Source organism: Puma concolor, chromosome C2 (assembly GCF_028749965.1).
Source record: "Puma concolor isolate L17-30 chromosome C2, mPumCon1.1.hap2, whole genome shotgun sequence".
Lineage (NCBI taxonomy): Eukaryota > Metazoa > Chordata > Mammalia > Carnivora > Felidae > Puma > Puma concolor.
This window is the reverse complement of record NC_141675.1, coordinates 36,342,490-36,367,651: the sequence shown is the minus strand read 5'-3', so window position 1 is coordinate 36,367,651 and position 25,162 is coordinate 36,342,490. Positions and strand designations below refer to the sequence as shown.

The following is a 25,162-nucleotide window of genomic DNA, read 5'->3' as shown; positions in this document are numbered from 1 at the left end:
TATTCTATGTGCCTGCCTTCTAGCCATACTCTTTCCCTCCCCAGTACTGATGTGCAATGTGAGCCTCACCAAGCCAGGCACTGAGAACAGAATTAATGAGGTCCCATCTCTGCCCTACAGACTGGGGACAAATGCAAGTGCCTGAGTTTCAAGGGCTGGAATAGATATCTCTGTGGGGGATGAGAGTGGGGGAGGAGAATTTGTGTAGTGAGGATCCAGGGGAGGAAGGAGGTGTTATCCCTACCTAGAAAATCAGCAAAGGCTTCCCAGAAATGGTTGAACTGGGTCTTTAAAGACTGGTGGTGTTTTACCAGCAGAAATGAGGGGGGGTTCAGGAGAAGGTCATTCTAGGCAGATAGGGCCTTGTCAGTCAAGAGACCCTGGGGGCCTCTTATTGTCTAAAGGGCCAGGGCAAGTTCTGACAGGCTGGAGCTGACTTGTGACTCTGCCATTCTTTCTTACCTTGCTTTCAAGGACCATAGAGGAGCCTCCAACCAAGCATTCTACTGTTCTTTGCTCTGGGGACCAGCAGAAGTATGGAGGGGAGGGAGTGCTCTCATTCTTTATGGGTCAGGGGCAAGCTTCAGAGCATGGGGAAAGTTATGGGAAGGCAAGTCCAGACTCCATAGTTAGGAAGAGCATTCTAACAATGTTGGCTGCTTATTGTTGAAATAGACAACAGGGTGAGGTAATGAGCTTCTCATCAGTCATTGACTTGCTCAAACACTAAAATCTAGTTAGACTAGGGTCAGAATGTATACCCACAGGAACTGACTGCAAAAAGACCACCCCTTTTACCACCCCGAGGCCCGGTGGCTGCCATGTACACAACACCACCGAATTCTGAGCCAAGGGTTAGGCTCAGAGCTACTGGAGGCATAGAGACTTGAGGACTGTTTTCCATCTTAGTTTCAAAGTAATCAGCAAACAGCAAGCCATGACATCAGGCATTTCCTTTTATTAGCTCTTAGAAGACTCAGAGGTCCTGGGAACATTGCCTACAGTGATAGCCTTACTGAAGCATATGTTGAGAAAAATACGTATGTATGTGTGTATATATGTCTATCTGTGGTACATTGCTGAGGTTGCTTCCTGCTCTGCGAGGAGCTCAGAAGCGCTTCTGGAGGGCAGTCTGGATGTTCTTCAGCAGGCCCCACTTAGCTCGGTTCTTCCCACGCCCATCTGGGGTTACCACCTGCAATCAGAAGCAGAGAACCATGGCACCAGTCACAAGGGAAACAGCAGCTTCCAGGAGCTTGGCCACTGCTGTGCACCAGACCCTACACACAACATCTCATTAAGTCTTCATGAAGCAGGTGCCACTGACCCCACTGTATGAGTGAGAGGAAACTGAGGCTCAGAAGGACTGGGTAACTTCTCACTTTTCTAAAGTCACATACCTAATATGTGGTGAGACTGGGATTTCACAGACCAGGTTCCATTTCCTTAAAAGGCACCTCATTTAACTGCATGCTGTGACCCCAGGTGGGCTTCACAATAGAATAGCTCTCCAGGTGACCCCCAGCCCCTGGAGATTGCTTCTGTGGTAGCTCTTATCATTTGTAAATTCCATCAAATGTGTTTGACTCTTAACAGACTGAGCATTCTGACTGGGGTGTGGGGGAAGTGACCATCTTTCATCTCTGTAATCCCAACATTGGCTATGGTAAAGAGAAGCTTCTTAGAGAAGTGGATGAAAGGTGAATAGAACCACAATATGTATATCTGCCAGTTGCCTCCCTCTGATGGTTCACACTGTCTGTGATCGCAGTGAGTGGTCAGAACTACCTGGAAAGGGGAGACTGCACTGAACAAGTTTCTTACAAGTCTAACCGACTCAGCTTTACACGTGGATCTCCCTGCTTTTCTTTGAAGGTGCTAGGTTTCTCCATGCCTCTGGTCTGGCAGCATTCCCGTTCCTTCCCTGTACACATTGACTGAAGAGGCGGTTAGGGAGTGAGGCTGAGATCCAGGAATGAGAGCCCACTGGATCAGTAGGCTCTGTGTAGATGAATCAGGACTCACAGGGCAGATGGGGTGGAGGTGTGGTTTGGGTGGCAAAGAGCGATGTTTGTACAATGTCCCTATATACAAAGCTAGTAAGTCTTTATGTTACCCATTGCTGGATAAAAATTGAGATAACACAAAGAGACAGCCCTGGTAAGGGTAATAAAAATAGTGTTAAAGAAACTGAGCAATAGGGGTGGGTGATAATGAAGGAATAACAGTGTTGTGGCAGAGTTGGGAATTGACTCATACAACATAGGGGAGTTGAATTTTGTCATAGTCAGGGTCTCCAGAGACAAAGATCATGTGTGATGTGTGGATGGAGCAGTAAGGATTGGGGCGTGTCTATGAACAAGGGGATCATATGAAAAAGGACAAAAGAAACAGAGAACAGTCTATGAGATACTGAAGTAATTGAAATAATTGACATCCCCTTCCTTACCCAAAATGCTCAGATGGTTTTCCAAATGAATTCTAAGAAACTTTTAAGAAAAGTTTGTTCTAGAAAGCAGGAAAAGAGCAAAAGCTTCCTACCTCATTTTATTAAGCTAATAAGATATTGATTCTGGAGCCAGATAAAAACAATATAGGCAAGACATTATAGGGCTAGTTCACTTATGATCATAGATACAATAATCCAAAATAAAATATGAGCTAAGTAAAACCAAGTATATTAAATAATCACAGCATGATCACATGGGGTTAATTTCATGAATGCAAGTCAAGATTAACATCAGAAAATCAATGTAATTCATTTCATTAATGCCTAAAGGAGAAGAATCATATGATTGTCTCAAATAATACAAAAAAATTGCATAAGGTTGTACAAGCTCTCAGCAATTCAGAAGTGGAAGGAAATTTCCTTAACTCAATGAGAATTATACACCACAAAAACTAAATTAAAAATCATCATAACTCAATGGAGAAACATTAAGATTAGGAATAAGACAAGGATATCAAGTATTTCAGCCTCTATTTTCTGTAGGATTCATGGCCCTGGCCAAAGGTATAGGGAAAGAAAAGAAATAGAGGTTCAAGGATTGTGAGAAAGAGATATAACTATCATTATTCATAAATGATAGGACCATAGCCTGGAAAAGCAAGCAAAATCAACAGATAGACTCTCAGAATAATAAGAGAGTTTATCAGGATTTCTAGAATCAAGATTAACCTCCAAACACCAATGGCTTTTATTCTAAACCAGCAATACATTAGAAAATATAATCAAATATAAGATAACATTCATAATATCTACAAAGTCTGTCAACTATCTGGTTAACCAGGAACATATAGTACCTCTATGAGAAGAATTTAAAAGCCCTAGTAAAGCACATTGAAGATGATTTAATAAATGTCAGACCTATTACAAAAATATCAAATGTCTCCAAATTAACTTAGAGACTCAATGCTATCCTAATCAAATTCTATCTGGATTTTTTTTTTTTTTTTAGGAATTCAGTTTACTCGCTCCAAAATTTATATGAAGGAACAAATTCCTATGATTAGATAAATAAACCTTAAAATAGAAAGAAGGGTAATGGGTAGACTTACCTTAGCAGTTCATCAAGACAAAGCAGAAAGCTAAGGTTAAACAATAAAACCAGTGTCGTATTGACATAAAAACAGACAAATAGACCAACAGGAGACTATAGAGAGCTCAGAGACAACTTTTAAATATATGGCACTTTAATATAAGATCGCAGTGGCACATTTACCATATACTAATGGAAAAGACATTGCTTGGTAGATGCTATTGGAAAAACTGCCTCACTAGACAGTCAAAAATGTGCATCATTACCTGGCACTACACACAAAGGTGGGCTCTGGATGGATTAAAGTCCTAAGTTTGACAGGTAAAGTGAAAGTTAATAAAAGAATACTAAAAGAATATGAGGAAGATTATCTTTGTGAACTAAGCCTATGGAAGGACTTTCTTAAATAAAACTTCAAAAGGTCAAACCAGAAGAAAAAAACAATTGATGACTTCAGTCATATCAAAATGGAAGTTTTCTGTTGTTTCATGAAATACACTATGAACAAAGTTAATAGGCAAATGTCAGAACAGAGAAGATATTAGCAATGTCTAAAAGCATTATCTGGAATATTTAAGAACATACTGCAATCACCTAGAAAAAGAACAAATGCAATAGAAAAATGGGTGAAAGATATTTAGCAGGCTATTTACAGAAGAGGAAATCCTGAAAACTAACAAGCATGTGAAATGAAATTTCAAACAGTAAGGAGATTATCGCATTTTGTACCCATTGGATTAACAAAATAGTAGAAAGCTGGACCATGCCACATACAGGTGGGGCTTAGGCTATAGAGTCCCTCATTCATTCCTTATGGACACATTCATGCACACATTTAAATCAAGTATGCACATACTCTGTGATCCAGCAATTTCACTCATGGTATATTCTAATAAGGGCTGAATTATGTCCTCCCAAAATTCATATGTTGAAGTCCTACACCAAGTACTTCAGAATGTGCCTGTATAGTTGACCATTGAACAATGCAGGGCTTAGGGGCACTGACCCCCATGCAGTCAAAGATCCATGTATAACTTTTGACTCCCCCAGAACTTAACTATTATTAGCCTACTGCTGACCAGAAGCCATACTGATGACTTGGTCAATTGGTCCATTAACATGGTCAGTTAACATATTTTATGTATTTATTATACACTGTATTCTTACTATAAAGTAAGATAGTAAAATAAAATGTTATTAAAATCATAAGGAAGAGAAAATATAGTACTGTACTGTACTGTAAAAAGTCAGTGTATAAGTAAACCCACACAGTTCAAACCTATGTTGTTCAAGGGTCAACTGTATTTGGAGAGAGGCCCTTTAAAGAAGTGATTACGTTAAAATGGGGTCATTAGGGAGGGCCCTAATTCAATCTGACTGGTGTCCTTATAAAAGGAGGAAATGTGGACACACAGAGACCTGCCAAAGGTGCATTGGCATAGAGAAAAGGCCATGTGAGGGACTCAGGGAAAAAGCAAGTGTCTCCAGCCAAGGAGAGAGGCCTCAGAAGAAACCAGACCTGCCAACATCATGATTTTGGACTTCTGGTTTCCAGAACTGTGAGAAACTAAATTTCTGTTGTGTAAGCCAGCCAACCTGTAGCATTTTAGTATGGCAGTCCTAGCAAACAAATACAATGTTCCAGAGAAATTCTCATACCCCTATCCTGCCCACAAAGTGCCACGAATGAGGCTGTTCACTGCATCATTACTGGAGATCATCTGGGTGTCTGTCTTGGCTAAGTGAACAGGTGAAATATGGTGCCCAAATGCACATTGTGAAAGATGAGGCCGCATTAGGAGTAAGGGACTAAATGTGTATAACTACATTGCTACAGCATAAAAAACACAGTGTTCTGGGAGAAAAGGTGAGAAACAAAGTAGGGTTAAGTAACACAACACTATTTGTGCAAATTACCAGCACATTCAAAACAATACATACCATGTAAGAACTCATAAAAGCAATAAGATACACATGAAACGTATTAGAATGGATGTCTGGGAAGGAATGGCTGCAGAAAGGAATACATACATAGACAAGAAAAGGGCCTTGCATGGGCCATTGTTGAAAATGGACCATGAACTGAAGTGTATGATTAATTCAACCCTCTGTGTATGAAGTTAAAAGTAATAGGCCCAGCTTGATCTAAATTATCCTCACTCCAGGGTTCATGTCTTTCTGCAGAGCAAGTAGAGAGCAGGTGATAGGATTCTCTATTTGCATGAAGGATCAAGCAGCAATTTGGAAAAGAATAAATCCTAAGGAGATAGGGAGTGCAAACCATTTTTCTCTCATTTCAGGGCAGGGGGTGGCTGTGAGTATGTGGGTGGGTGAGGTAGGTTTGGGGCAGTTATTCTGAGTGTATGATAGTGTGGGATAGTGTTGGTCTCTCAGATTGCCCTGCAACCCCACCTCCTGAAGATGCATATCTCAGCCTGGACAGGAGGTCTGAAGTAGAGACAGAGGTAAAACCAGTAGGGGGATTTCATGAAACCCAGGTAAGATGCCCAGGAAGGCCAGGCAGCCTGGCTCTGTGCCTAGAGTTCCAGCCTGGGCAGGAAGGGGTCAGCACTGCAGAGACTGAGAGTAGTTGGCAGGGCTGTTTCCTGAGCACATGGGAGACACCAGAGGTGACCCCCAATACAGACTGGGGAGGAATTTGCGGGGATGAGTGGGGGCAGGAATGGGTGCATTTCCTGAAGAGGTAATCAGGAAAAGCCCAGAAAAGTAGCAGTTTGTGACTATTGTTAGGCCTGAATTTTTACCTCCAAATGTGATGTAGCTGGGGATATCTGGTTTATAGACTGCGGTAGGCAGAATTTTGGCCCCCAAAGATATCCACGTTGTGATCTTGGGAACATGTGGATGTGTTATGTGTCACAGTAAAGGGGAATTAAAGTTCCTAGTCAGCTGGCTTTAAGACAGAGATTATGCTGGATCATCAGGTTGGTCCAATGTTATCACAAGAGTCCTTCAAAGAAAGAGGGAGCCAGAAGAGAGCCAGAGAGATGAAGGTGTAAGAAGGACTCAACCTGATGTTGCTACCTTGGAAAATGCAGGAAGGGGCCATGAGCCCAGGAATGTGGGCTGCTGCTAGCAGCTGGAGAAGGCAAGAAAATAAACTTTTCCAAGTCTTCAGAAGGAACACAGCCCTGCTCACACCTTGATTTTACTGGGTGACACCCATTTTGAAGTTCTGATCTCTAGAATTGTAAGATAATAAGTAAGTTTGTATTGCTTAAGCTGCTGATTTGTTATGGTGGCAATGGGAAACCAATGCACAGATAGAAAGTTAGGGTTGTCATGGGAAGACTTCCTGGAAGTTAGCAGAGATTTGAAGTCAGAGGGAGACAAAGTAAGGAGGCTCTTTTCAGAAATGTGGATGGTGGTCAGGAGGTACCCTGTGGATTAGAGGAAGAACAGGAAGAGAAACTGAGGATAAAGGATATATGACTTGCCTAAAAACACATTTCTTCATTCCTTCAAAACTATCAGGCTCTTGGATGTAAGAGGCTCTTGGCTGAAGGTTGTGGGCCGAGAGGAGTGAGGAAGGCCAGCAAGGCACCTGTCCACCTTGGGCTTACAGCCTAGTGGAGTTGGGCCTTGGGCCATGGCACACCAGGTCAAGTCCAATGCTCAATCTTGCCTCTCAGAAAAAAACTCCTGCTCTCACAGCTGTTGGCTTTGACAATATTCTCCCAGAATGAGGTGCCAGGTCCCCAGGGTGGGGCCCACTGGCCCAGATTTAGCTGAATCTGTGGTGCAGGAGAACAAAGAGCTCCAGCCTTGGATGAGAACTGAGTTCCCACTCAACTCTTTCTTCAGTTACATGAGAGCACTTTCCCTCTTGAGCCTAAGTTTCCTCATCTGTAAAATAGAGGCAATAATTCCCCACCTCCAGTGGTTGGCATGATCAGTGGTAACGAATACACAGTATCTGACAGGGAGTCGGCCTTCAATAAATGGGACCTTTAAAATGCATTCACGTTAATTTTCATGCTTTGTATATTATACTTCAAATAAAATCCCTTAAAAAAATCAGCAAGTCACAGACTATGAAAATCAAATATGAAAGGTGTTATTTCGCTTCCTTTTCAAAAGTATGTATGATGGAAATATTGTATTTTGGATAAGAAATGATTCTGCTACCTCATTACAGCATTTTAAATGAAACCTTTCAGGAATACCTGCATAGGACCGATGCCAAAGGAAAAGTATTTCGATTTTATGGGAAAGAACTGAAGTCATTACTTTTATGAAGCTTTATAAATGTCATTCAAACACACCATCTTATTTTCATTTGCTATTGAAGCCTTTACTTATGCAAATCATGACAAATGTTAAGGAAACCAGTGTTTCCCCTAGAATGCTAATATAATCACAAAGAGGGAGGAAGAATTACTTCTGAAGGAAAAATCTATATTGCAGCTCTGCAAGTCAGATAAAAATGAAGCTTCCAGAAAACCTCATTAATTAGTGCTCTGCTCATTTAGAAATTGTGTTAAAAAGCAAAGGAACTGGAATGAGTTTCCTTCCCATATAGGGAGTACAAATTAATCGCATAAACACAATTTTAGGGGGAATGTTACTTCTTGACTGATTGCATAAAACACTTAGCTTTTGGGCATCTTATGGTACTTTGTAATTATTAATTTTATTCATCCATTTATTTCTTCACTCTTTAATTTAGACATTCATTCATATATTCATTTGTTTGATCACATTTTCAGTCATGTATTCATTCAATAACCATTAAGAACCTGTGATATGCACATTGCTGTGGTAAGCATTGTGGGAGAAAGAGAGATGAATTAGATGTGAAGTTTGTTCTCAGGGAGTTCAGAGCTTAAGAGGGAGGACAAAACATCTACTTAAGACGGGCCGACACACTTCAGTCTCTCCACTCCCTGTCCTTGTGCCTAGCATGTAAAAATGACAGGAGATACATTTAAAAATATTAGTAACAGCACTGAGTGCCTTTCATGGGCAAGACATGTCTGAGGAATTTCTAAAAAATGAGAAGGCAGATGGAATTAGATGAAGGAAAAATCCATAGTCGAAAGGACATGCTGCAAAATATGGTAGCAGCTGTGGGTGTTCCATGCTTGGGAAAGAAGGGTGGCAACAAGAATTGGGCAATTGACAGGGTAGCTGGCTGGGGTAGAGTGAGAGGAGCAGGCAGGCCGACTCTCTCCTTCTGCCTCCTGCCCAGGTGAGTATCTGGCCTCCATGAGAGTGGGAAGGGGTTCATGTGGGTGCTGGCTCCAGAAGCAGTCCAGATGGACTAGAGAGCCTCTGCCTTCAGCTGATTTGCTACTGGTACAATGACCTACAGCATAATCCTGCTCCCACCCTACCTTGTGCTTCCCTCATCACTAGAAGTAGCAACCAATCAGATTCTCTTCTGCAAACATTTGACCTGAGACAAAGGGAGGGTTGCTAGTTAGACTGTGTTGGTCACACAGAAGTTGGGCCAGGACAATCCAAAGCCACAAGCAAGCTGAATTTAGGGGAGGAAATACTACAAACTAGCTGAAAGTGGTGCAGATTCAAACAGAAGCAGACGTGGAAGTGTGGGCAGAGGGAGGACAGAGAGACAGAGACAGCGACAGAGAGATGGACAGAGGAAGGGAGAGAAACTGATGGCTTTCTAGTTCCCTTGAGGATTAGATGTTTGTCCTGGCTGGAAGTGGTCTCATGAGACTCCTCTTCCTCTGTACCATACATTTCCCTTTTCAAAAGCTGAAATGAATGGACTTACTGTCTTTCCTCTAAAGAATTCCTGATTAAGCCATAATCTACTGGTCTACCATAATCTACCGGTATCCCAAAGAACATCATTATGGTTCTACAGTACGATAGCTCTTGGTATTTTTCTTCCTTTTCTCCTTTGAGTATCAATAAAATTATACTCATGAATGTATATTCCCCCAGAGATATAAAGAAGAGTCAGCTTCGAATCACAAAGGAAGATAGGAATAATCATGTCCCTCTTTCTGGGGGATACCATTCTGACATGCTCAGTGGTTACTCCTTGACTTTCAGATAAACAACAAATAAAATATTGCATGGGACATACTTACATTAAAAATTATTTGTTGTATGTGCCCTCTATTTATGTCTGTTAAATCTGGCACCCTACGCTTGCTTTGAATCACCACTGGGATTAACAATGAACTCTTTTTTTGTCCTTCTCATACCACAATTATTTGTTTAATAGACTCTGAGCTCCTTGAAGGTAAGGATTATGCCTTATTTTCCTCAGAATCTCTACATCCTAACAGAATGCCTGGCCCGAATGCTTTTTGAATCAAACTGAACTAACAATTCTTAGGCCTCATTTGCCAAGTTGGTTGAGGCCAGCAGCCCTCTCTTTGACTCTGAGTTAACAAGTTTTCTGGGATTAGAGGGGGCAGTCACACTGTGGGTTCTGTGATCTTGTGATCATCCTGACAGAGCTGCATCCAGAGCTTACAAAGAAAGTCTGAGAAAAAAAATGTGCACAGTACCTTGCAGATGTCACTCCATTGTCCAGGACCATTATTGTTGATGGCTCTAACTTTAAACAGATACTCAGTGTTGGGGGTCAGGTTGTGCAGCTCCAGATTCTGCTGCATTATATCCTGAATTTGCCCACAGAGCTCTGTCTGTACATTGTTAGGAGGGGTAGTAACGAGTTCATAAAATTCCATCTCAAAAGAGTCCACATCTTCTGTTGGGCATGTCCAATAAACCTATGAAGCAATGAACATATGGGTGTGGTACTAATATACACCATTTCAGTTTTCTTTCCCGTAAAGATTTGTGTCATTAACTATCAGTGGGGCGGATTTAAGCTGACCCCATCCCCTCTAGCTGCTGAGGACTTCAATGTGGACTATGTGCAGCAGTCTTGAAAGGCTACCTGATAAGACCTGACATGATGCTCATAATGCATTTCAAGAACAGAAGAATGCTCCTCTGGGTTCTGTTACCATCAGTCAACATGGCAGTGACCATTGTTCTCTTGACACCATTAACCAAGGTAGCTGCCATTTATTGAATACCTTCTATGTGTCAGATTCTGTGTCAGACATTGCCTAATTCACCTAGTCATCACAACTCCCTGGAAGGGAGATTTTATTATCCTGTTTTACAGTTGAGGCTCAGAAAGGTTACATTTAGCAAATTCCCATAGAACCACAGACTACTAGACAATGAAAAGTGTATCTGTTCCAAGCCTGTATTTTACACATAAGGAAGTAGAGTACCAGAGAGGTGCAATGGCTTACCCAAGGCATGAAGAATATATATTCACACTCAAAACATAATATATCAGCTTTCGGAAAGAGATCTATTAACAAATATCAATTAGCAGATTGTGTCTGGCACATAAATATTTTGAAATGATTATATTTCTAAACAGATATTGTATTCTTTAAGCTTTAACAAATTTAAATGTTATTATGTTTATAAAGTTAATTTAAAATTACTCCTAAGTGCATAAAATTTTGTGAATTTATAATTAATTTGTAGTTATTTTTATATATTTATACTTTTAAAACTTTTTATAAGTTTGTATAACTTGTCAGTAAAAATTAACTTATTTTTTTCTGAGTATCAAAACAAACATACTCATTATAAAAGACTTGGAAAATGCAGAAAAAATACAAGGGACAAAAATAAACATCACTTATAATCCCAAAATTCAGTTCAAAATTCATTTCCTTCCAATTTTAGAACATTCACAAATACAGAAATGCATACAGTTTGGATTATATTGCTTTGATTCCTGCTTCCTTTCATTTTTTATATTTTATACATTTCCCTATATTATTAAAAACTTAGTAAAGCACCATTTTAATAGCTGTCCCATAAGTGATTTAATCTTTCAGTAGTCGAACATTTAGGTTGTTTCTAATTTTACACTCCAATAAATAATGATGCAATGAGGACTTTGGGGGCATGAATCTTCACCTGAATTTTTAATCATTTCTCTGGGAAAGTTTTCTAGAAATAAAATTGAGTTTTTAGGAAAAAATCCTTAGGATTTTTAAGATACGTATTGGACAAGTTATAAGACTAACTTTGAGAATGTTTTCTATGCCAAAAGCCTAAAGTGGGCTATTAGTCAACCATCATTTGAGAGAGAAGTCAGCACAGATTTCATCTTCGGCATCACTAAACACTAGGATTCCTGTATGATTTCCATTCCATGATCCTAATAGGGATCACTGATATCTTCACATCAAATACCACTATTTGGCAGTAGATTTAGGTGTCCTCTCTTGACAGGCAATGACTTGACTTTCCTAGGCCCCTTTCATGGGCTCTTGCAGGGACCACTAACCAGTGGCATGGGGTGACTATTTTCCAAGCCCAATTATGGGGCAGACATCACCAGAGCGAGAAACTGCCAATCTCCCAGGTCTAAGTTGCATGGAGAGACCTAATGCCATCACTGAGCTACTTTCACATACACTGGAGGCTTTGCTGATCTGGTATCATTTGGAAATGAAGGTTTGGTTACTCAGTTGTAGGTGTCTCTTATATGAAGGGTAGAGATACTTTGCTGTGTCTGATAGCCCATGGGAAGGTATATTCTACTTTTCAGAGTAAGGTCATTCTTGCTGTTGATTATAGACTCTAAAACATAGATTATGATGTCTCAGGAGAACAGCAAAGTAAAGCTTGGTCAGTGTCTGGCTTTCATTTTCTTGTTTTTAGACCCTTGATACTAAAGTGTGGTGTGCAGACTGGCAGCAATGGCAGCACCTGGAAGGTTGTTAGAAACAGAATTTCAGGGCCCCCTGAGACCCACTAAAACAGAATCTGCATTTTAACAAGACCTCCAGGTGCACATTAATGTTTGAGAACCAATGGTTTAGACTTCAAGGATGCTAAAGGTCTTTGGGAATGTTTTCAGATTATGAGGGCAAAAGATGGGCTCTGCCACATGAAAGCAGGCCATGGGCTGGCCTGGGAGATGTCCCTGTAGGGAACCCCAAGAGAGGCAAGTTATGCTCTAACAGGATCTCTAATTGCAAGTTAATCTTTTTCCTTCCTTGAACTTTAATAACACATTCTATAAACAGTTTGATTTAGGTTCAGCTGGATTTGAATGGAATGTTAAGGGAATGGTTATTTGTCTATGTTAGGTCAAGAGGGTCAAGGAGGAGTCATGTCTCCTGAAGTCAGATGATGGCAGTTGTAGAGGTCTGTGAGAGATCAACACTCCCTCCCTCTGAAACTGAATCTTATGAGATTAGAATTGGAATTCCATTGGGGATTATCCTTCTATTCTTTCCAAATCATAGAGAGTATGAATACTTTCTTTAGGAAAGGTAGCAATTTAGAGGAATCACTGCTGATAGATAATGGAGCCTATATTTCTAATTGGATTTTCTGTGTTCTCTCTACAATTACAGGCTTTGCCCCTGGGAAACATTACACCCTCCAAGCAGTCTCTTCAAATTACTTTGGTTCCCAAATTGGGTTGCATTTGAAATGGGGTTGGGGCCTTCAGATAGATTTTTGACTATGAGTTAAATACATTATTTGGTTTAAGCCAAAATTGTGCTACTTAAGATTTTAGGAATTTAGGAGCAGATTTGAGTGACTGAACCCCAGAGGTCAAAGAGGTAAGTGCAACCTTTTCTGACTACCCACCTCCATTCCATACCGCCCATCCTCCTGCCTTCGTCATGGGCCCAGAGCCTTCCTTACCTTGGCAGCTCTAGGATACACCAGAGTCTGGTAGATGACAATTGGGCCTGGGGTCTTCACAGAATCATCATTGAATGAGTACCAGTTGTGGAAGCTGCTGCTGTTCTGCACAGGCTGGTTTTCTGCCCCTGCGCTCCAGTAGGTACAGAGGCCATCTGTGGGTTTGGCAGGTGTGGCTGACTGGGCTCGCCCATAGGCTTCCAGACCCATTTTGGCCTTCTCACCACTGGTGGTGTTGAAGGACAGCAAGGAGGAACTTCGCTGGTATATCTGCTGGTTGCCAAAGCTGTGAGTGCTGAAAGTGACCTTCCTGGAGATCATCATTTCTGAGTGCATGGGATAAGGGGAGGGCAGGGACTCCCCTGAGGAGCATACCTTCTTGGGCCCTGTGGGGAAGAGCTGGTGGATGGCACTAGAGAGCTCAGCGAAGTCCAAGGGCATGCAGTGCAAGGAGTGTAGCCGGAGTTGTGGGTCAGGCCTAAAAGTGCTCTGGATGCCATCCTCGATCTGGTCCACCAGAATTTTGGCCGACTGCAGGAATGCCACCTGTCCTGTCTCCTTCAGTGCTTCCTTGGAATAGGCGATCAGACCATCCATTTCGTTCACTTTCATGGTTGTGACGTACACGTATTTTTCAATCTCCTTCTGCCTGGACACCTCTAGATTCTCTATCTGCTCCATGATGTACTTCTCCTTCTCCTGTAGAATGTTGCGCAGCTTGAGAAATCCATTTCGAATCTCTTTTCGCTTCATCTCCTTGTCTGCTTTAAAGCTATTTTTTAAAATGTTGAACTCCATTAGGTCATTATCAATCTCATAGCGGACTGCAAAACAACCAGGTTAGTTACTTTGGTTAAAATTTTCATCTCCCCAGGTGTCAAAGCTGACTGCAGGGAATTCCCTCAGATTCCATGAAAGTGGGTGGAGAGGGAGGGAGGGCACTTGTAGTTGAACTGCAATAGGCCTGAACAGGTTTATGAGATGCATCTGGCCTCCCTCAGGATCCCCCCCCACCGCCACCTCCTTGTCTAATACTTCCCTCAGGAGTCCCAGCCTTTCTTTCCTTGGCATAGTTATAGCTATAGTAATCCCTGCGGCTCTGGGTTGGAATTGAAAGTTCAAGGCCACCCTTGATATGAGTTTCAGACATCACGTGTCAGCATGTTGGACTTGAGAAGAGGTGATGTCTCAAAGTGACTGGTTTTCCCTGTGTGAAAGCTAAGCTTCTGCAGGGGCAAGAGAAAGAACTAAATTTCTGATGACTTCTTCTAAATGCTGCCTTGCCTCATTCACCAAAACCCAGCCCTAGACAACAGTAGGAAATCAGCTGGGCTTCCTCTCTTGCCTTTTCCTCATTTCTTTCTAAAACAGAGTCTGCTATTGCACTTCAAAGAGAACCCAGTTTGTTCTGAATCCTCTTACATGGTTTTTGGATTTTAAGTTCACTCAGTCATTCAACAAACATTTACTGGATACCTATGTCACATGCCTTCCAAGGTACTAGGGATACAGATATGAATATGAGAGGGCACCGATGCTCAAGACACTCATAAATCCAAGGATACTATAGTGTAGAGGATGCTATGATTGAGAGTATGTGGTACATCTCTCTGAAATGAGTACCTTTATTGGCTTTACAGTGATTTAGGCATCAGGCAGTGACAGTGATGTGAAGACATGTCAACCTTCTGTGGGCTAGTCTAAAGGTAAGGTCCTCCCTTGATAGGCCAACTTTGTAGTGAATTGATGGGCTATAATCCTCATCAGATTTTACTCAGGAGTAGGCGTGCCCAAGATTTTTTTGTACTTTGTTCTTAACATATTCCCAGGTGCACAGTCAGCTGGACCTTTGTGGGTTGTGGCCATTTTAACAATGATGTGCATTTGAGTAAGAGAAACCCAGGAGTCCTGTCAGACCATGAGAACAGGGAGCATGGCTCTCTTAGTTATCACTATGACTAGGGTGTGTAGAAGGGCTTGAAAGGTATTTATTGAGTGAAAGCCATTCTGTCCTGTTTTCTGACATCATTGGGGTAAGTGTTACTCTCCGGCCTATTTTGTGAAGCTGCTATTTCCTCTGCCCACCTCCTCCCTCAGGCTGGCACACAAGGGATGAGGAAGCAATGCAGACAGGGGCTGAACAGGAAACTATCAGGGTGATTGCAGAGGAGCTGAGAAACGCTTCCCGCCCTCCCCAGTGCAAGCCCTACTGTGGCTTATGGCAGCTGAAATTCCACTTTGTTCATTAATTTCTTTGACTATTCAATAGTTATTCACTGCCAAAGAATCTTGCATAGGAAATTCCTTGCTTCATTAGAGATTAATTAAGTTTATGTAAAGTCCCAAGAGGTAGCATAAAAATTCCTTAGGTGAGGGGGAAAGAGGCAGCACCACGAGAAAAGAAAGAGGAGGCCAGAAGCACCCCTCCTCCCATCTTACAAATATGGCAGCTTTGCAAGAGCTGGTCCTAGAGCAAAGTTAAGTCCATATCTCTCTCAGGAAATACACTAAAAGTAGCTATTATTTATTAAATATTATGGGCCAGATCTATATAATTCACATATTATGGATCATATCTCTCTATTATAATATATTACATGTATCTTCCTATGAGGAAGATATTGTTCCTATTGATAGATAAGGAAACTAAGGCTCAGGGAGATTAAGTTACTGTCCAGTGTCACACAGCAAGTATATGGGAGAAACCAAGGCCTGTCTCTAATTCTATTTATCTGAGTCCAAAGCCTATGTTCTTAATTGTTCCAGTCGTGGTTCTCAGTCCTCTATGAGCACCAGAATCTTCTGGGAGAACTTTAAAGAAAACTCTCCTCTTGGCCTCACTTGCTGAGATTATGAATTGGCCTGAGTTGGGGCTCAGGAATCCAGGTGAGGCAGTTAGCAGCTGCCGGGAATCTTCTGGGGATCTTGTTAAAAGTGCAGATTCCCACAAAATCGGTATGGGTGAGGCCTGAGGTTCTGCATGCCTACCGGGCTCCTGGATGGTGTCATTGCTGCTGGCCCTAGTTAGTAAAGCTCTCCAGGGGGTTCCAGTGTGCACCTGGGGGTCGACACCACAGCTTCAAACGACCCAAACTAGATCTTTCCTCCAGGACCCAGAGTTTCTCAGTGTATTGTCAGATCACCTGATTTTGAATTACTTGAAGATTTATTTAAAATGTAGATTTATGGGGCGCCTGGGTGGCACAGTCGGTTAAGCGTCCAACTTCAGCCAGGTCACGATCTCGCGGTCCGTGAGTTCGAGCCCCGCGTCGGGCTCTGGGCTGATGGCTCAGAGCCTGGAGCCTGTTTCCGATTCTGTGTCTCCCTCTCTCTCTGCCCCTCGCCCGTTCATGCTCTGTCTCTCTCTGTCCCAAAAATAAATAAACGTTGAAAAAAAAAATAAAATGTAGATTTATGGCACCTTCCCCCAAAATAAGTTGAGTCCTTAAAAGCAAGTTTGAACTCTGGTTAAAAAAATTTGAGGGGTGAGGGGCGCCTGGGTGGCGCAGTCGGTTAAGCGTCCGACTTCAGCCAGGTCACGATCTCGCGGTCTGTGAGTTCGAGCCCCGCGTCAGGCTCTGGGCTGATGGCTCGGAGCCTGGAGCCTGTTTCCGATTCTGTGTCTCCCTCTCTCTCTGCTCCTCCCCCATTCATGCTCTGTCTCTCTCTGTCCCAAAAATAAATAAATGTTGAAAAAAAAAATTTAAAAAAAAAAAAAAAAAAAAAAAAAAAAATTTGAGGGGTGGAGGCACCTTTCGGTCAGTTCAGAGTCTGACTTCAGCTCAGGTCATGATCTGATGGTGTGTGAGTTCGAGTCCCGCATTGGACTCAGTGCTGACAGCTCAGAGCCTGGATCCTGCTTTGGAATCTGTGCATCCCTCTTTTTCTGCCCTCCCTCCCCCCACCCTGCCCCCCGCTCATGCTCTGTTTCTCTCCCTCTCTATCTCAAAAATAAATAAACATTAAAAAAATTTTTTTTAATTAAAAAAATTTGAGGGGTGGGTGAGGGGGTTCCCTCAGAAAGGATGGACAGGGTAAATTCTCTACCTACATATAAATGGATATTCCATATGAGGGAAACAAAAGCAAAAATGAACTATTGGGACCTCATCAAAATAAAAAGGTTCTGCACAGCAAAGGAAATAATCAGCAAAACTAAAGGCAACTGACAGAATTTGCAAATGACATATCAGATAAAGGGTTAGTATCCAAAATCTATAAAGAACTTACCAACTCAACACCCAAAAAACAAATAATCCAGCGAAGAAATGGGCAAAAGACATGAACAGACACTTCTCCAAAGAAGACATCCAGATGGCCAACAGACACATGAAAAAATGCTTCACTTCACTCATCATCAGGGAAATACAAATCAAAACCACAATGAGATACCACATTACACCTGTCAGAATGGCTAACATTAACAACTCAGGCAACAATAGATGTTGGCAAGGATGCAGATAAAGAGGATCTCTTTTGCGCTGCTGGTGGCAATGAAAGCTGGTGCTGCCACTCTGGAAAACAGTATGGAGGTTCTTCAAAAAATAAAAAATAGAACTACCTAAGGACCCAGTAATTGCACTACTAGGTATTTATCCAAGGGATACAGGTATGCTGTTTCAAAGGGACACATACACCCCCATGTCTATAGCAGCACTATCTACAATAGCCAAAGTATGGAGAGAGCCCACATGTCCACTGATGGATGAATGGATAAAGAAGATGTGGTATATATGTACACAATGGAGTGTTACTCGGCAATCAAAAAGAATGAAATCTTGCCATTTGCAACTACGTGGATGGAACTACAGGGTATTATGCTAAGCGAAATTAGTCAGAGAAAGACAAATTTCATATAACTTCACTCATATGAGGACTTTAAGACACAGAACAGATGAACATAAGGGAAGGGAAGCAAAAATAATATAAAAACAGGGAGGGGGACAAAACAGAAGAGACTCTTAAATATGGAGAACAAACAGAGGGTTACTGGAGGTGTTGGGGGGGGGATGGGCTAAATGGGTAAGGGCATTAAGGAATCTACTCCTGAAATCATTGTTGCACTATATGCTAACTAATTTGGATGTAAATTAAAAAAATAAATAAATGGATATGCCATGAAGGTGACCCCTGTCTCCTTCCAATTGCTGGGCTCTTTGGAATTTGAACTGATGTCCCCTCATATTGAATTGAATTTCATTGTCTGGCTTCTAGGTGCTCTGCACTCTGAGAAAACTATCCTAGGTTTCTCCTGTGTTAAAGGCCCGGGCCTCTTATAGTTGCATGGGGGGCGCAGCAGACTATAGGCAGCAACCCATGCTGAGGCCCCAGAGAATCCAGCCGAGCCCAGGCAGTGAGTCCACCTTAAGAAACCCTCTGGGAACCAGTGGGACTACCCATTTGCTTGGTAATGTGGCTCCTATAGAGTTTCTTTAATATAGAGACTTCCCTGATGGTGGTTCCAAAACAGAATAAATATCAATCGACAAACAATGTTTCCTAGTATAAGCAATTGAGAAATGAAGGTATTCCTGAAACACCCATGCTGGTGAGAGGTCCTAAGTGACAGAGTTAGCAAAGTCCATCTCTGACCCATCTCTACATCCAATAGGACCTTTATGTGCAGCTCAGAGAAAAACTCTCCCACTCATATGTTCAGGCATATTTACACATGGACACAAAGGGAAAGGGCTGGGGTGATCTGGGGCACTTTGGTCACTTGATGCAGGCCGGTCCTTAAGGAAATGAGATAGACCACAGATTGTGAGGGTGGTAGTGGTGGTGGTGGTTTCTGTTGTGTTCCAGTCCTCCAGTCTTTAGATTCTGGTCGCTGTTTAGCACAGAGAAGGTTGTCAAAGGAATGTTATGGATTTAACATGGATGTTGGAGTCAGATAGATTGGGTCTGCCATTTACAAGTTGCCTTGTGCCAGTGATTTCGTGGAATCCCCATTGTCTTATTCATGGAGGGACTTTCAGTTCCTGTACTGCAGGAGGAGTGAGGAGACCAGGCATACTTCTTGTAAAGGGCCTGGGCAAAGTAGGTCTCTATTCAAGGAAGCTATTCCCAGGGGCTAAGAGCCCTAAAAGGATGCCGGAGATCCTCATGTCTAATCAAGTGGATCCGCACCCAGAAATAATGAGGCTCTTGACTGAACCCTGCAAGATATTGTTGTTCTGGGTTCTAGCATGGAAACTAGGCTCAGTTTCCCTTAACCAAAATGTACTATTTTATAGGTAACCAATATAAAATAACCTTGAGCAGGCATGCAGAGGAAAAACCAGCTGTTGACCAGAATGTTATTGGCTATTTCTGAGTTTTTCTGTTATTATGTGTTTGTTACCAGTTTGTTTACTTTGGTGTTTGCAAGTTTTGGGGAAAACGCTGTCGGGGAAAATTTTAAATTGAAATAATTCTCAACATCGATTTAATTGTTTCCCTCTGCAAATTGGGAAAACACCGAAGATACTCAACTTTTGTGACAAAACCCTTCGGAAAAGCTCACAGAACTTCAGGATACTGGAAGATCAAACTCATCATTTTCCAAAGGAGGAAATGAGGCCCAAGGTCATGAAGATTATAACCAAGATTATAGAATCTTTCTGCACTGATTATGTGCCAGATACTTTTTTGCCTGCTTCACATAGAATAACCCATTTAATCCTCACAATCACCCAGCGGAGTTACTACCGCTATACCCATTTTATAGGTGAGAAAGCCAAGGCCCAGGGAGGTTAGGAGGCTGGTGATGGTTGCCCGGCGTGCACACCAGGCCAGTGCGCAGCCTGGCTCAGTGTTTCCCAGTGCTTGGACTGGCCCACCAGGTGGGGGAGGCTCTCACCAAGTAGACTGCCTGGAGCCGTTCTCCCCATCAGTACCTGAACTAGGGGTGACTGTGCAGGGGAGGGGAGGGGACCAGGACCTGCTTTGAACTTGGCGATGGCGCTGAAGAGGGCGGCCGCCCTCTCGGAGCAGGCGTCGATGAGGTTGACGGTGTCGTGGCCGTTGTGGAATGCCGTCTTGCAGAAGGTGCAGAGCAGCTGGTTGTCCTGGCTGCAGTACTCGACGATGCGGCTGGACGGGTGGTGGATGCAGATCTTCTCGTCCTGGTCCTCGGAGCTGGTGTCCACGAAGACGTGGTCCTGCATGGCCACGTCCGAGTGGAAGGCCTTGAGGCAGTCGTTGCAGAGGTTGAGGCGGCACGTGATGCAGCGCTTGTAGGCGATGCGCCGACTGCGGCATACCTGGCAAAGGGTGGGCCCGGTGGAGCGGTCGAAGCGCCACTTGAGGTAGCCGTGCTGCTGCATGTAGCGCTTGGTGAGGCGCCCGCGCAGGTAGTTCTCGGGCAGCTGCATCTTGTGGCTGTAGGGCATGCAGTGCGAGCGGCTGCACACGGGGCAGACGAGGATGAAGAAGTTCTCGGTGACCTCGGCGTGCTTCTGCAGCTGCCGCAGGCACTTCTCGCACAGGCTGTGGTTGCAGGGCAGCATGAACGAGTGCAGGTGCAGCCGGTTACACAGGGGGCACGAGAGATGGTGCACCAGGTTGCTGTTGGCGGGCATCGTCTTCACCTCATCGACCTGGGTGTCGCTGCTGCCGATGCGCAGCGCCGTCTTGGAGCTGGAAGGAGAAGCGGACATGGGAGGACTTCAGGAGGCCGGCTCCAGAGCTCACCCCATTTCTGGCCTCTGGAAGAACTGGGGGTCACTGCCAGGCAGGCCAGTGTGATGGTGGGGAGCACAGGCTCTGTGCCAGGGCACTGAGGTTCTAAGCCTGCCTCCAACATCCTTTAGCTGGGTGACCTCAGGGCAGTTAATTGACCTCTCTCTGCCTTTTGCCTCGTTGTAAAATTAGTAGTCACATTATAGTTTCTTGAGGGGACTAAAACTACATTTAATACCTACAAAGCTTGACTGAGAGCAGTCCCAGGAACACAGTAAGTGCTGAACGACTGCACATTGTGAATTTTGAAGACAAGAAAGCAGGACAGACTGGTCTGGCACCATCAGTGGGGCCTCAGTGCTCTGTTGCCCATCAGCAAAGTCACAGAACACCAACACCCGACAAAGCCATTCTGGGACTGTGATGGAGCAAAGCAGAAATAAGACCACTTCCTCCTGTTTGAACGCAGGCAAGACAAGAACATCGTCCAAACCACAAAACGACCAGATCTCGCCTATCCTGGTTCATGGGAGCGACTGCTGCTTTTTCACCGATTGCAGCATTTGGTGCCCTGTGACCTTCCCATCTTGTAAACCAGATTTTTATTAAGATACCTGATAGGAGATTTACCCCCACATCCTCACCTGAAATGAGCCTAAATTTCATAATAACTTGCAGATGCCTTCTTACTGAGACACCTTACTCTTCACCATGGTGTATGTTCTCACTTGGTGCAGTGACTCAGTAAATCCAATCTTGTCCACCTACAAGCATGTTCTTGCTTGGCAGGCATTGGCATCATCAGTATTACGGTATATAGGGTAGAACACAGAAGAGGCTGGGTAAAGTGTCCTCAGGACACCAGGAGGTCAGTCCCTAGAACCAAGCCTAGAACCAGCAGACCGACAGGTAAGAGTTAAGGGTCTAGGCTCTAGGGACAGATTGTTCATGATGGAATGTACCCATTTAGAGCTGCACCTTCGAGACAAATTTCTTAATCCCTCCCATTCTCACTTTTCTCATCTGTAATCCAATGGTCAAAGCTAAGGATACTATTTCCTTCATGAGAATTTTACAAAGTCTACATGAGGTAATCCATGATAAAGTGACTAACTGCTGATACATAGTAAGGACTCAATAAATGTGGCCTCGGCAATTAGTCCCCTCTGGTACCGGCCAGCTAATGTCCACAGTAGAGGAAAAGAGTGGTCACGTCCATGAGAAGTATATGCTTCTATTATTTGTGTGTGTGTGTGTGTGTGTGTGTGTGTGTGGATTATTTGTCTGAGGTGGATTTCATGTATTTAATTGTAGGAACCATGGATGAGGTAAAAGCATACTTGTAAAATTCAAATGCATATTTTGAGAAGCTACAATCAGGGCAAAAGCAGTTTATGAAAATAAATGAATTAGCTGTGGGGATGGAGGTAAACAGATACACAATTTGTGACTGATCCTGTCTCTTATCTTCTGTTCACATTAGTGATATTTGGGTGTTGATCTTGACATTGTGGCTGTATTTTCTTCTGCTTCTGACTTCTTGAGGTTCCTATATGCTCCTATCTCCTTCCCCATGGACTTATGTCTCAGAGCCCAGACAGTCAAAGGTGTTGCCAAAGCATACTGAATGGGAATGGCCCTGTGGTGGCAGAGAATGCCTTTTGTGGCACTCAGGCTCCCGGAAAGTTCATCCCTTAAGGATTTGGATGCTGGATCCTAGGCCTGCTGGCCTCGATGTTCTCAGCCCATTCCCTCTCTGCTTTCTCAGTCTCCTGCCTGGGCCCTAAAGGGGTCACTGGAGGGACAGTGAGTTGTACACGTGGTAGCTGGATGAACCTCTTTAGTTCAATAAGGTAGGACTCTGAGAATCATGGTGTAATATAAAAAGGGAGATGGCATGGTGTAATATAAAGCGGGAGGGAAGGTGACATTGGTAGAAGAAACAGCAGGGCTGAGAGGCAGCCCAGGGAGTTTGGGTGGAGGTCAAAAAGGAAGTGGGAAAGAAATGAGAAAGTCAGAAAGAGATACTTGAGACCAGAGTGGGCTGGATGAGCAAGGTGTTGAGCAGAAAGTGGTGATGAGGAGCAGGGGGAGGTAGGGATTCAGAAACCAGGAGAGAGGCCAGATGGAAGACAAGCCTCAGTGTACCCACTGCCCACCTCCTGACACTTGCAATAGCATCTCTGACTATCCTCCGAAAGCCTCAGGCTTGGACCCGGGCATTCAGTGGCTGTGGCTCCATGCCCAAACAGCCACCAGACCCAGCAGCCTTGCCTTCTTGCTGAGATATCTGGCCTCTCCTCCTCTGCACACACCCTCCCTTCAATTCAGGCCTGTTCCCCTAGCACCTGGGTTCTCACTGTGTCACCCGGAACGTCTCCTGGCTTCCCTCTGATCCCTCCAGGCCATCTGCATTTTAGTATCACTTGGGGTGGCTTTTACAATTCTGATGTCCAGGTGATCCCCCAGACCAATGAAATCAGAATGTCTGGCAGTGAGGACCTTTGTAAAGACCCCCAGGTGATTCCTGTAAAGCAAAGTTTGGGAGTTACTGACCTAAGGCATCTTCCCACAACACCAATGTCATCCCTCCTCCGTTGAACTGTGGCCAGTGACTCTCCATGGCTGATATGCAGGAAATGGGGCGTTGAGTCAGGAGAGAGGAATGTGGATGCTACTTTCTGCACCTGAGAACCTCTGGACTTGCATCCAGAACCCCTGGATCCTCTACTCATGCAAACACCACAAGAGCTCCCTGAATGGAGAGTAGTGTCTGTTAAGCATCTCCTAAGTGCTGAACTGCAAGATGGATCATATCCTTCTCCTGAATTCACTGAAACTTTACTCACAGAATTGTTTTTCCAGCCTGAAAGGCTTCAAACCTGCGTCTCATTTTTCTGCCTCTCCAAAAGCTCTCCTCTTATGGTTCTGAGCTGTGATCTTTCCTTCTCTAAGAAGTCTGCCCTTGCTACTCCAAACTCCCCTCACATGTGACATAAAAGGACTGCCTTGGTCAGAGCAGGAAGAGAATATGCAATTGCTTGTCAGAGAGCATTCATGCCCCACGTGAGTAACTGAGACCCTGAGATGCATGACTTCCAGGTGGGAAGAATGAGAAGGCTAGCAGGAGTTGGTCCAGGGTACTTATAAAGGACATAGGGGTCAAAAGTGGCCTGTGGAAGTTACTACTTTTCCAATAAGTGTTGAAGGTATCAAAAGTTCAGAGGAGGAAGAGAAAGGGCAAGTTATATTTTTAAATCCCGTAACAGATTACAAGGTGCATACGTTAATCCCCAAACCCACCGAATCACAACAGATCCTATACTCTCCATTTTGCAGTGCAACATTTTTAAGTTAAGACACAGATCCGGGTTCAAAATCTGGCAGCGTCTTACTAGCTGTGTGATTCTGGGCAACTTCACCTTCCAAAGGCTCCGTTTCCTCGTTGGTGTGGTGGGCGTGCTGTGAGGGTTGCTGGGGGGCACACAGTGCCTGGGAAGTGGCTTACACGCTGAGTATTAGCCACTACTATTTAGTGCAGGTGAGAGAGCCCAGTGCCTAGTCACACAGCTGGTGGGGCGTGGATGTGGGACTCAGGGCTAGATGTGGTCACTGGCTGTTTAGGACAGGCTTAATTGCTACAAAGTTCTTGGCCTCCTTTTTTCAGAGGGAGAAAGGGACTTGGGGCGGGGGTACGTATGGAGCCCACAGCTGGCAAGGGCCCCGTCAGGCGCCCGGCACTTACGAGGTGCGGATGCTCCTGAGGCGGCCCTTGTGGAACGTGATGGTGGCATTGCGGCAGCAGCGGCTCTCGTAGTAGTAGCACTGGAGGTTGCTGCTGGTCGTGCAGCAGCACTTGCAGTTGGGGTCATTGGCCCAGGAGCAGCAGCACCAGTGGCAGTTGGGGTTCTCAGAGCAGGTGCAGTGGCAGCACTGGCAATTGCGCTCATCTTTGTAAGGGCAGGGGAAGCAGGTGCAGTTCCGCTCTGAGGTGAAGAGGAACTTGCAGCACAGACAGGAGCATAGTTGAGGACAACATCTCTGCCATGTACAACATGGAGAGCAAACACACATGGCAGTCTCCATGGCGCCTACATGATGGCTACTGGCTGCCCAGAGCTCTTGACGCCTTCTCTACCAGAATCCTGTGGGCTCCCAGGCAGGAGTCCCTCCTCCCTCTGATGAGGTCCTCAGCTTGGAGGTTGCAAGAGGTTGGCTGTTGTGAGACCTTTACAGGCGGCTTCCCTACTAGGAAG

At 44.0% G+C, this 25,162-nt stretch overlaps 1 protein-coding gene across 1 annotated transcript; it reads right to left on the bottom strand.

The window, feature by feature from the left end:
- Positions 1-943: 943 nt before the first annotated feature.
- TRIM42 (tripartite motif containing 42) lies at positions 944-25,162 on the bottom strand. The gene is made up of 5 exons (XM_025913891.2): positions 24,652-25,162; positions 20,167-20,864; positions 13,245-14,068; positions 10,049-10,273; positions 944-1,195 (listed from the first exon to the last, which is right to left on the bottom strand). The coding sequence occupies exons 1-5, from the start codon at positions 24,990-24,992 to the stop codon at positions 1,109-1,111; spliced, it is 2,175 nt and encodes a 724-aa protein (XP_025769676.1). The 5' UTR covers positions 24,993-25,162; the 3' UTR covers positions 944-1,108.

Excerpts from the sequence above, each read along its gene's own strand:
- TRIM42 (XM_025913891.2), bottom strand. The coding sequence starts at position 24,992 with ATGGAGACTGCCATGTGTGTTTGCTCTCCATGTTGTACATGGCAGAGA. Across the intron at positions 20,865-24,651 it reads CTCAGGAGCATCCGCACCTC|CTCCAAGACGGCGCTGCGCA; the intron begins GTAAGTGCCGGG and ends TTCTCCTTCCAG. Across the intron at positions 1,196-10,048 it reads AATGGAGTGACATCTGCAAG|GTGGTAACCCCAGATGGGCG; the intron begins GTACTGTGCACA and ends TTCTGATTGCAG.